This window comes from Prunus persica, chromosome G3 (assembly GCF_000346465.2).
Source record: "Prunus persica cultivar Lovell chromosome G3, Prunus_persica_NCBIv2, whole genome shotgun sequence".
Taxonomy (NCBI): domain Eukaryota; kingdom Viridiplantae; phylum Streptophyta; class Magnoliopsida; order Rosales; family Rosaceae; genus Prunus; species Prunus persica.
Genome location: NC_034011.1, coordinates 6,097,570 through 6,110,248, shown reverse-complemented (window position 1 = coordinate 6,110,248; position 12,679 = coordinate 6,097,570). Strand labels below are relative to the sequence as shown.

The following is a 12,679-nucleotide window of genomic DNA, read 5'->3' as shown; positions in this document are numbered from 1 at the left end:
ATTAAATGCACATTTTTCAAGACCATTTTGTCTTCATTAACAATTTAGAATTACAATATATCATTAAATGTATTCTTTTTTAATTTGATTTTATATGGGTATAATTGAAAAATTAAACATCTTTGTTTTACATTCCTATGCAAACCAAATATGAAAAAGGAAATAAAGTGGTATTTCTTGATTACTTTTCTAACATTACCAAACATGAAAAATGAATTATTATTTCTCATATCCCTTGAAAAAAAAAACATAAAAAATTATTTCCCCGAACCAAAAGGGGCTTAAAAGGGTATGCATCTTTATTAGTTGAGATGGCCCCTTGTAGCTTAGTTATTAATCATGGTACGTAAGCCCTATGCCAATTTGGCTAGTCCTGCAGGTCGAATACCAAACCCCTGTTGAGTGAAATTATGATATATGTATTGTACACGTATGTGTTGAGTGTGTATGGCCAAATAATTTTATAAAAATCAATCACATTACAAGTTGGAGACTATAATATGTTTATATAATAAAAGCCAATTTGTCATGCCCTACTGTGAAATAATTGATAAAGGCTAAAATAACCTCAACTTGGTACCAACTACCAAAAGGACTTATACCAACTAGACCCAAAAAAAAAAAAAAAAAAGTAAAGTCCTAGGTTTTGGTCCTTCTGGATAATTAGTCCACTTACTTTTTAAAACTGTCACTTGAAATTTTCTATTTTGATTATTGTGTTTGGCTTTGGTAACAATTTAAGAACTATTTTGTAATTTTCTTTTAATTGGCTTAAAACCTAAAACTTGTGTAAACTCATGAATATTACTTGAGGAATGTTGAAAATCATCATGTCTATATTTGAATTTGATTTTCAACAAGAAATCAAAGAAATTTCAGATTTAGAGTTAACATCCTAAAAATACTTTTGAGACTCAACTTCTCTATAATCATGAAAATTAAGAATTAATTTAGTCTTAGAAATCCCATAAGGCGGTCCTTCAATCCCACAACAATATTTTTCTCAAACACATTTGACCATCTAGAGATATTTATTCAAAAATTCATTTTAGCATGACATATTATACAAAAACTCATATACAGCCTATTTGGAGAGAAAAACACAAAATTAGTCACTTGTCATTTTTTAGTGGGTTCTTAGTGTGTTAAAATTTTATAAGAACCAGTTAAAAAATAAAAAGTAACTAATTTTAAGTTTTACACTCCAAATAGGCTATATAAGGACTTTCGTATATTATGTCCAACTAGCAAAAGAACTTATACCAACTAGCGACCAAAAAAATTGAAGTCCTAGGTATCCACTAAGTTATACCAACTACCGAGCATCATACTAAAATCATTATTTACACAAACTTGTGTCACACTAATCTCTACTTGGGTTTTGGTCCTTCTGGATATCTTAGTCCACTTGCTTTTTAAAACTGTAACTTGAAAAGGTCTCAATTTGGTCGAGCTTAGTTAACTCGACATAGTTCATCAACTTGGTACTAAAACATAAAAATTAAAATAGTCAACTTAGCTAAAACCCAAGATAATGTTGAATCTCAAATTTATACATATCATGCGATCCCAACCTCACACCAACCATATTAATTAAAAATCTACTTTACAATGTTTAAATTTCAGAACCATTTAATATTAATGTCAAGTTTTTTCGACAGAATTATGACGTGAAGGGCGTGTGATGTGAGGGTGAATTGGACCTTTTAGATTTTTATTTTTTTTATATACATATTGTCAAGTGTCATAGATATTCGAATTTGAGATTATTAATCTACAAGTCAATGTCATTTTTCACTAGGCTAAACCCCTTTGATTACTAAAATGTTCAAACGCCAAGTTTTTTTATCGGATGGAACTGTAAATTGGACCTTTTAGAAATGCACCTCACGTGCTTATTCCGTTGAAAAAAAAAAAAAGATAATGAAATTAGCAATTGCCCTGGAAGCCCAAGTGAAATAATTAGTATAGTAAACTATATGGGTAAAATTGGAAAAGCAAAACCTAGTCGGAGCTACATATGGGATACGAAAATGGTTATTTGGCTTTAATAAAAAGGGGTTATTAGATCTATGTCCAAAATGATTAGCTGTTATTGGATTTAGTCTATGCGTTTTTGGTTTTAGATGTAGGTTCTTTGACTTTTATTACTATTTTTATTGTGCCGATTTTACCGTTTGAGGTACGTAAGGAAAATATTGAAAATCTAAATTTAATGAATTATTTACTTGTAATTAAATTTCAGAATTTAAATTTGGAATTCTTTCATTGATAGTATTTACCTAATATATGGGTAAAATACAAATTAATCAATTGAAGTAAAGGTCCACATATTATACTAATCAATTAGGCAAGCACCCACATTAAATTATGTACCTAACATACAGGTAAATAGTGTTGTTATTAGCAACGAAAAAAACTTAGTGATAAATCGTGTTACCTATAAGTCATGAACATAAATTAGAATACTACCTATAAGTTAGGAACATAAATTAAAAGACTACCTATAAGTCAGATACAAAAATAGACAAATAAAATTGTATGTTACCTATAAAAAAATGTACATAAAATACTATTATTCATTGTCTAAAATATAAAAAAACAAAAAAAAAACAAATATATACCTATGCAATAGGCAATATGACAATATACCTACACCATAGGATAATTTATCTACAAGAATATATGCTATACCTCTACATAGGGTGAACAAAAATAAAAATAATGGTATATAAATTCTCATCTTACTCATTTTAGACAATAGGGATATAATATGAACAAAAAAAAATTTAAATACAAAAGTTTGAATAAAAATGTCAAAGATGGAATGTAATCTACGTGGCAAACTAATCAAGAGACTTGTATCAATAAACAATAATTCAAGGACTAGACCCAATTATTGGTTGGATTTTTAGACCTCTATCAATTTTTCTATAATAAAAACTATATGAAAGTCATTTCTTCCTTCCAAACTGTTTTAATAGTTTTAGAGAAGCCGAGTAGGTGAGATCAGTTCTTCCCTCTCTCTCACACTGTGGTGAAACAATGGCGGATTCTTCGAAAGGCGAATTCCAGGAGTTCAAGAAAAGGGTCAGTCTAACTCTAATTAAAGGAAAACTACGCGCGCTCGCATATATATATATATATATATATATATATATATTATTAGGTAATTAATAAATATCTTAGCTAGAAAACTAATTGTGCATGCATGCAGAAAGTATGGTTTGAGAAGAAATCTAGATGCATGGAGTTGTACCCAAGATGGTTAGATGTCACTTGGGGTTTTCCTCCAAACTGGGTTTGGAATTGTTACAAAGAAACAAGGTACCATTTAAATTATATATGATTGTAAATGATCATAGATTTTTGTTCTTAATTAAGCACGGTATTAATCCATCATTATTGATCAAACGGAAATTAACTATACGTTTGATTCGCAGTGAGGACAACGTCGAGGTAGTCAAGCTATTGGATGTATGCTTTCTGAATGTGAGAGGACAATTCGAGATGTCAGAGCTCTCAGCAGGAGTTGTTTATGAGATTGCATACAAAGTCAAACTAACAACCGGAGCATATGGATGGGAATTCCCGGTTACGGTTAAGATCGGATTCCCAGATGGAAGGGAGCAAAAGCGGAAATATAGTCTGTTTCATAAGCCGAGAGGGGAGTGGATAGAGCTTAGTGGTGGTAGTTTTGAGGTTAACGGAGAAGAAACTGGAAAAGTGTGGTTTGATCTTTGTCAACATGGGGGACACTGGAAGAGAGGGCTTATCATCCAAGGTATCATCATCAAGCCGGCTGAAAAGAATCAATCCACAGATACAAGTACAGGGTTTTGTTGTTGGTGATCATTGATATGTATCTTTTTCTTTTTCGTTATTCTTTTGGGTTAAATGCATCCTGACTTTTTAACCGTTTGGTGGGCTGGATTATATGACCGTATTGGATTCACAATACTTGGTGGCCAAAAAAGGACTTAGATTTTATTATGTCTAAACCTACAAGCCGAAATGTAGTTGGATATTATGAATCTCACCAAACAACTGGAATTATATGGATGAGGTTAATCTAAATCTGCTAGGGTATATATTTCAATTAATCCAGCCCCTTAATCATGTGTAGCACCAAACACATCGTTGGATTAGTATCATCCTCTCCAATCCAACCAATGTCAGTCACCAAACAAAAGTACTATGATACAAAATGAGTGTTAATGTCTTACATTACAAAACCACATCAGTAAATCTAACAGAGAAAATGACTAAAGCCTATTTGATAGAGACACCAATAGAAACCTATTCATTGTCAACTCTCCATACAACCACATAGATATGCTTTTGCACCATGACAAGAATGCCCAAGAACCCACCAGCTCAGGGTTTTGGGCAAGTTAACCGTGGTTGCTTCAATTTTTCCAGAAGCTTGGCTCTTAAATCTAAAGCATTTATTGCATTCGGCTCACCAAATCTTTGGGGCCAGCCCCTATTGCAAAAGGAAGGAAAAGTGTGCTTTACTTTGACTATTAAGCACTTCTCCAATTTTTATTTATTTTTTCCCAATGTTACATGGCATATGATAAAAACACACCACAGACCACTCACCGAGATAGTAAAATATGGCTGAACCTGTGGAATACATCCAAGTACAAGTTTCGAAGGAAAATAGTCAGCACAATTGCAATTAAGAAGATGTTCATTAATCAGTATCAAAGCATCAAGGAAATGAACTCAGAAGTTAGAAAAACGTTTCCCGTGTAGCACATATTTGGTGCCCTAACACTCTGTACATGACGAAGGAGCACTGGCGAATTCAAGAATTTTCTTTCTTGAGAGTAATAACATGTAAAGCCTGGCCTAACATGCAGGGGATAATGGAGCCTACCAACAACCTACAAAGTCTGGCCTAATGCAGCCCAAGTCTCAGCCATTCATTCGACCCATGGCCTGCCTTAGCCTTCTTTGAGCCATTTTATCAAACAGCTTGCAGGCTTTGGCCCCATGGTCCAAGAACTACATGTGTAAACTTTACGACACAAAGCACGCTGTAAAGTAGGCAGCATGGGTGTAAACTCAACTACTGCATGTGTTTAGTGATCGTTTGGCATTGCTTATTTGGGGTGATAAGTGATTTTTTTAAAAAATTTGGGAAGCTCAACCCATTTGGTAAACTATGAGAAAATCACTTATTGTTAAAAATTATTGTGAGAGAAAGCTATAAGGGAAAACAGCTAATGAGGTGCTTTTAGTTTCTGATTATGCTAGAATCAGTTTCGAAAAGGCACTGGATTTAATGATTATGCAAGAATCATTTTTTGATTATGTTGGAATCAGTACAAACAACACTTTTAATAAAAAAAAGTTTACTAAATGTCAAACTGCTTTATTTCACAGTTGATTTTTCTCACAACAAATCTGACAGCGATTATTTTCACAGCATAGCAATGCCAAACTGGCCCTTAGGCTAAGATAAATTTTTTCACCCTTTTTCATCGTGTTTTGTCTCGATTTTAATTGTGGTCATTGTGATTTTACTTTTTCTATTTTGATTGTGTTTGGATTGGTAACAAATTTAGAACAATTTTGTAATTTTCTTTTTTATCAAATATAAACTTCAACAATATAATAAAAGACATCAACATGACATCTAAAGTACCAATCCTAATAGAGAAATAAAACAAGAAATCATGTCTATTTGAATTTGATTTTCAAACAAGAAATCAAATAAATTCTAGATTTAGAGTTAACATCCTAAAAATACTTTGAGACTCAATTTCTCTATCAAATAATCATGAAAATTAGTAATTAATTTAGTCTTAGAAATCCCATAAGGCGGTCTTTCAATTCCTCAACAACATTTTTCTCAAACTCAAAAAGGTTTCCGAAATTACGTACTGTGACTGAAAACACATTTAACCATTAATTTTCTTTAAGGAGTTATTTAGATGGCAACATGGCCCCTTGACCTTGTAGCTTAGTTACTAATCACGGTACGTAAGCCCTACCTCTGGTTAGTGAACACTTGAAAAGGTCTTAATTGGGTTGACCTTTGATAATTTGGCAAGTAAGCTTGATACCTAAAAAATACAAATAAAAAATGTCAATTTGGCTAATATCAAATACCAACCTTGTTGAGTGAAATTATGATAATATGTATTGCACACGTATGTGTTGAGTGTGTATGGCCAAATAATTATATAAAAATCAATCACGTTACATGTTGGAGACTATATGTATAACAAAAGCCAAATTTTCGATCAAAAACAAAAAAACAAAAGCTAATTTGGGATGCCCTCTTATGAAATAATTGATCAAAAAGGCTATAAAATAACCAAAACTTGGTACCAAGACCAATTACCACCAACTAGAGACCTAAACAATTAAAGTCCTAGGTATCGACTGAGTTATACCAACTACCGAGCATCATACTAAAATCATTATTTACACAACCTAATCTCTCCTTGGTTTTGGTCCTTTTGGATATCTTAGGGCTCGTTTGGGACTGTTTCTGTAGGAAGCACTTCTGCTCATAAGCGCTTCTAACAATAGCGCTTTTATTATAAAATTATTGAAATTTTTCAACAAGAAATCAAAGTACTTCTTGGAAAAGCACTTGAGAGTGCTCCTTGAAGAAGCACATGGTTGATGCTTCTCCAGAAAGCTCTTCTACAACCCAGAAACACTTCTAAACTTTTCTGTCAAACGCTGTCAGAAAACGCTTTTAGCCCTTTCAAGTACACTCAAACCGCCCGTAGTCCACTTGCTTTTTAAAACTGTCACTTGAAAAGGTCTCTATTTGGTCGAGCTTAGTTAACTTGACATAGTTGTTCATCAACACGCCAACTTGGTACCAAAACATAAAAATTAAAATAGTCAACTTAGCTAAAACCCAAGATAATGTTGAATCTCAAATTTATATATATATGTCATGCGATCCAAATCTCACACCGACCATATTAATTAAAATTCCAATTTACAATTTCATAACCGTTTAATATCGTCAAATTTTTTCGATTGAATTATGATGTGAAGGGCATGTGTGAGGATTAGAAGAGGATAAGTTAAAAAGTATTGATATCCTATCATTTTGTGGGTATTAAAAGGGATAAATTTACTTCATGCCTAATCCATCTTCAACCTTCAACTTGGACAAAATTTAAAAGTGGGCTCCATTTCTTCTAATACAATTCAATCTTATGCACCAAGCGGAGCCCCGCTTGGTTTGTCCTTTGCGTTACCACCAACTATATAAGTTGTCCAAGAGACATGCATAAGCACATCAAACTACACAAAGTTAGCCCCTTTTTTTTTACCCCGCCTTGCCGTATACAACACTAGCATGGTGTTTCGCTTCTTTCAATCTTGTTTCTTCTGTTCTTTCTTTTCCCGGTTACATCCAATCTATTTTCTTTTATAGAACCGGAAAGGTGAGAAGAAATTTTTTGCTTCTTTCAGTCTTGTTTCTTGTTTCTTTTATACAACCAGAAAAAGAACAAAAATCTCGTTTCTTTCAATCTCGTTTGTTTTATATAACCAGAAAAAGGCAACAACAACCAAAAAAAAAATTTCTCCCTTGCATTAGTGTCTTGGGTTTTCTGCTCTTGACATGACTGAATTTGTAACTCCTGTTGTGACGACTGTACTCAAGAAATTGTCTTCTGTAGCTATTCAGAAGCTTCTTGCAGTTTTTGACGTCAGAAAGGACATAGAAAATCTGAGGAGCAGTTTGACAAACATTCAACTTCTGCTTAACCGTTTGGAAAACAATCGGATGAATTCTTCTGGTCCTACTCTCCTGAACAACTGGTTGGAAGATCTTGACGCAGCAGCCTATGATGCGGAGGATCTGATCGAATCTTGGGCAACTGAATATCATCAGTGGGAGATGAAGAAGCAGGTACAGAAACTCCATCTTCCATTTTCTCCTTTTAACTTACTCTTTGTGCTTCGTGAATCGAGTAAGTTAAGAGAAGTTACAGAGAGAATAGATCAGCATATACGAAATGGAGAAAGCTATAGCACTATCGTGGGAAATACGATTAATAGAATCGAAGACCAACCACAAACTGGTCCTCTTGAAAACAGTTTCATTGTTAGTAGGGAAGAGGATAAAAAGAACATAATAAAACTGCTGATAACAGATGAAGAGGACGACAACTTTTCTCTTGTTTCCATTTTAGGGATGGGAGGACTGGGGAAAACAACTCTTGCTCGAAATGTCATTGGGGATAAGGAGGTGGGAGACCGTTTCGAAATTATTGTATGGGCTTGTGTTACAAAACCTTTTAAGATAGAGAGTATTTTAAGCGAAATAGTGGTGTCCCCAAAAACAACTGATACTAATGTCAGCCATTTTACCTTAGCCAAACTACAAGAGCGTAGTCGAGGGATCCTGGCTGGAAAACGATTTTTACTTGTTCTAGACAATTTGTGGAATCATGAAACTAACTATTTGGACCCACTACTAAGCGTCTTAGTTTTAGGGAGCAAGGGAAGTAGGGTTCTGGTCACTAGTCGGTTCAAAGAAGTTTCAGGTATTGATTTTAAGGGTCTTAAAATTAAACCCCCCTATAATTTGGCCTGTTTAGGTGAAAATGAATCATGGTCATTGTTTGCAAATTTTGCATTCAAAGAAGATAGTGATAGTGATCGTGAGGAGTTTGTAAAATATGGAAGGGAAATTGTAAGAAAGTGTCAAGGTTTACCTTTGGCGTTAAAACAAATGGGAGCTCTGTTAAAAAGCAAAGACTTGGGTGTATGGAAAAGTATCGCCAACAGTCAAACATGGCGGGAAAAAGAAAAAGTACTGCCAGCTCTTAGATTGAGCTATAACCATCTGCATTCATCATATCACAAGCAGTGCTTTGCGTACTGTTCCTTGTTTCCAAAAGCTCATGTTTATGAAAAGGATGAGTTGGTCAAAATGTGGATGGCGGAAGCAATTATTGAACCTGGTGATGAAGAGAGGACAGAAGACATAGGAGGGAGATACTTCAAGGACCTGTCGGACAGGTTCTTCTTCGAATGCACAAGCGACGCAAAGTACAAGATGCATGATCTCATCCATGACTTGGCACAACTAATTTCCAGTCCCTTCTGTTGCCAATTAGTGAAGGGTGTGGGAGATTTCAAGGAAAAGGCTCGGCGTGTATCAATACTTTGCAACGACGTTGATCAGCCTGCCTTGGAGATAATCAGAAAATCGAAGAAGCTGCGTACAGTTCTATTGCAAGGTCAAAACTTTAAGGCCTTCGATAAAGTGCAACGTGAAATATTCCACTCACTTAGATATGTGCGCCTGCTAGACCTGAGTTCAAGCACACCTCTGACACAGCTGCCAGACTCAATTGGAGAGTTGAAGCTTTTGCGCTACCTTGATTTATCAGCAACGGAAATTGAAAAGCTTCCTGACTCGATATGCAAGCTCTACAATTTGGAGACCTTGAAACTTTTGGGTTGCCATTATTGGAATTTCATTTTGCCCAGAAATTTCGCATCTCTCGTCAAGTTGAGACATCTGGAACTAGACGATATGTTCTGGTTCAAGGCGACGTTCCCACCAAGCATGGGGTGTCTAACCAGTCTGCACAACTTACACAAATTTCAGGTTGGCTTGTCTCTTCTGGGTTTTACCGTTTTTGTTTTCATCCTTCCATCCATAACATTGTTTTTTCATTAAAATCATGCGTGAGATTGAATTTTGATTTTGAATATAAACCTGTAGGCTGTAAGTACAAAATTATAAGGCTTTTTTATCTTTTTATTACTATGTATATACATATATACGTAGGTCCATCAATATACCTACAAATATGAATGTACATACATAGTAACGTACTTGATCAAAATCCAATCTAGGTATCACCTTAATCAAGGCAAATAAAACACACACACACATCAAGGATAAGGATGACAGCCTAATTTTCTCTCTCTCTCTCTCTCTCTTTTGTAGTTGAGCCTTGGGCTCCCATGCATCTAATCTAACTAAAAATAAAAATCAAACTATTCAGGTTGGCTGCAAGACGGGATACAAACTTGAAGAATTGAAGAATATGGCATACCTTACAGGAAAACTACACATCTCAAAGCTGGAAAATGCAGTAGATGCAGGGGAGGCCAACTTGAAAGGAAAAGAAATGCTTCAGAAAGTGGTATATGAATGGAGCAACAGCGATCTTAATTTGCAAGATGACGACATTGAAAATCAGGTACTTGAAGATCTGGAACCTCACCCAATGGTGCTCAAAGAGCTCGAAATCTGTCACTACAGGGGCACTGCAGTTCCTACATGGATGCAAGCAGACAGACTGGGACAGTTCAGGAAATTGGTTAATATTCGTTTGAATCATTGCAGAAAAATCAAAATCCTCTCCCTTGGCAAACTACCCGAACTCAGAGAGCTCCTTCTCAAAAATATGCTAGAGTTGGAGGAATGGCAGGAAGAAGAGGAAGAGATGTACCGATCCATCAAAAGACTAAGGATAAGTTGTTGCCCCAAGCTGAAAAAAGTGCCCTTCTTGTTTCTTAACCTAATTGATCTGAAGATCAAAAAGTGTGACTCACTGCAAGTCATTCCTTGGGGCCCAATAAAGTTTATAACACTGGTTGACAATCCTGAACTCAAGCATTGGAACAGAGAAGGTCTTAAAATATCAATAGTACCTTACACTGATGAGAATAGGAATACTCGAAAATATATTACATTGACCTTGGACATGATCAATGTGAAAATTATCAATTGCCCCAAGCTGCATGCGTTACCAAGTGGCCTCTATCCGCAGAAATTGGAAATACGTGGGTGCAAGTCACTGAGCAACCTCCCAGATGATGACCACGCAGTACGGCTTGCGCTTTTAGCTTTGGAGGCATGTCATGATGATGAAACCATCTTGAACCTCATAGTCAGCAGGGTCCCCAGTAGCAGCTCTTTACTCTCCTTAGAGATTTCAAACATCTCGAATCTCATCTGCCTTCCCAAGTGGCCCCTTCTCCCCAAAGTCGAAACATTGTTTATCCATGGTTGTAAAGATCTTGAGCATCTATCCACCCCAGAAAAGAGGGTGTTTGAAGGCTTCACCTCGCTTAAATCACTCTCCATCCGAAACTGCCCTATGCTTGTGACACTGCCAGTTGAAGGGCTCCCAACCTCTCTTCAGTATTTCAGCATTGGCTCATGTGAAAGGCTCGAGTCATTTGGCCCTTCTGTGGACACACTCAACAATCTCACCTCCCTCACTGATCTTTACATTGAAGACTGCCCCGCATTCCAGTCCTTGCCAGAGGGTGGGCTGCCAACCTCCCTCCAGCATCTATCCATCCACGGATGCCCCTCACTGACAAAAAGATGTGAAAAGGAAGACGGTCCTGATTGGCCAAAGATCCAGGGTATCTCTGATCTGGAAATCGAGACACCACCATGATCTTCAGCAGCTAGGCATCGTCCTGGGAGCCCAGGTATGTGATTTGAATTTAATTTATTATTCTTATTATCGGTGCTTAGAATGTATGATGTATTTGGTACAAAGCCTGTGGAAGAAAACCATACAAGTGAATATAAACGAAACAGAATCAAAGCATCCAGTGCCAAATTTTTTAAAATTTTTTTTTTATAACCTCAACTTCACCAAAAATAAAATAAAAATTACCACGAATTTTAGCTCAAGTTGCATGGCGCAAGGGCGGGTGAAATATAGATTCTACGTTCAATTCCTCTTGTAAGCGAAAAACGTCACAAAAATAGTACACAAGACTTCTAAATATCACTATCAAGAGAGAGAGAGAGAGAGAGAGAGAGAGAGAACCATTCAGTATTATACTACTCAATGACATCCTTTTTCTTTGGTATAGTGAATTTTAGAAGTCAGAATACTTCTTCTTACGTAATTTTGAGTGTAACCAACATAATATTGTATCAACCAGCGTCATACTTTTATATCTCTGACTTTGCAGGACATAATTAATTCAAAAGGAAAGACGGTTGTGGAATGACCCCAAAAGCTTCTTGCATTGCAAGACAGGTTCTTACAGTAACTCAATTCATCTTCAAATAAGCAATTCTTAGCAGTTTACATTCTACAATAAGTTTGTTAAGGGCACTATTATTGACTCGCAGGGAAGTGAAGGTGGATGGAAAGGCTCAAGAAAACGTTTTTATGGTTTCCTGCAATTGGTGAATTCTCTATTTCTGTCATTTGATAATAAGCAGCCTTCCTAGATGTGTATATGTTGGAAAGGGATTGCCTGCAAGGTTTTTCTTTTTCTTTCTTTAATGTGTAATAATAAGCAGCCTAGCTTCAATTTGTTGGAAGGGATATTGGCTTGAAGTTTTTATTTTTCTCGTTGTTTAATGTGTAATAATATATATATATATATATATATATGTGTGTGTGTGTGTGTGTGTTTGTTGGAAGGAGGATTGCCTACAAGTTTTTTATTTTCTCTTTGTTTAACGATTAATAATAAGCAGACTTTGGTATGTGTTGAAGTAGGACTCCCTGCAAGTTTTTTATTTTTCTCTTTCTTTAAGCCTTCCTGGACTCCCTGCAGACTTCCTATATATATATATATAGGTATGTGTTGGAAGGAGGATTGCCTGCAAGTTTTTAAGTTTTATCTTTGTTTAATGTGTAACAATAAGCAGCCTCCCATATGACTAGTCGTAAATGCTAGTCATCTGTCA

The 12,679-nt window shown here is 35.5% G+C and overlaps 2 protein-coding genes across 2 annotated transcripts; both read left to right on the top strand.

The window, feature by feature from the left end:
• On the top strand, nucleotides 3,015-4,073 carry LOC18784011 (lectin). The gene is made up of 3 exons (XM_007216759.2): nucleotides 3,015-3,090; nucleotides 3,218-3,327; nucleotides 3,444-4,073. Exons 1-3 carry the CDS (start codon nucleotides 3,046-3,048, stop codon nucleotides 3,850-3,852), a joined length of 564 nt encoding a protein of 187 aa, XP_007216821.2. The 5' UTR covers nucleotides 3,015-3,045; the 3' UTR covers nucleotides 3,853-4,073.
• LOC18782563 (disease resistance protein RGA2) lies at nucleotides 7,691-12,372 on the top strand. Its single transcript, XM_020560423.1, has 4 exons — nucleotides 7,691-9,607; nucleotides 10,011-11,454; nucleotides 11,950-12,017; nucleotides 12,113-12,372. Exons 1-2 carry the CDS (start codon nucleotides 7,772-7,774, stop codon nucleotides 11,418-11,420), a joined length of 3,246 nt encoding a protein of 1,081 aa, XP_020416012.1. The 5' UTR covers nucleotides 7,691-7,771; the 3' UTR covers nucleotides 11,421-11,454; nucleotides 11,950-12,017; nucleotides 12,113-12,372.

Coding starts and splice junctions, on each gene's coding strand:
- LOC18782563 (XM_020560423.1), top strand. CDS start 7,772: ATGAATTCTTCTGGTCCTACTCTCCTGAACAACTGGTTGGAAGATCTT. Junction 9,608..10,010: donor ACAACTTACACAAATTTCAG/GTTGGCTTGTCT, acceptor CAAACTATTCAG/GTTGGCTGCAAGACGGGATA.
- LOC18784011 (XM_007216759.2), top strand. CDS start 3,046: ATGGCGGATTCTTCGAAAGGCGAATTCCAGGAGTTCAAGAAAAGG. Junction 3,091..3,217: donor TCCAGGAGTTCAAGAAAAGG/GTCAGTCTAACT, acceptor GCATGCATGCAG/AAAGTATGGTTTGAGAAGAA. Junction 3,328..3,443: donor AATTGTTACAAAGAAACAAG/GTACCATTTAAA, acceptor TTTGATTCGCAG/TGAGGACAACGTCGAGGTAG.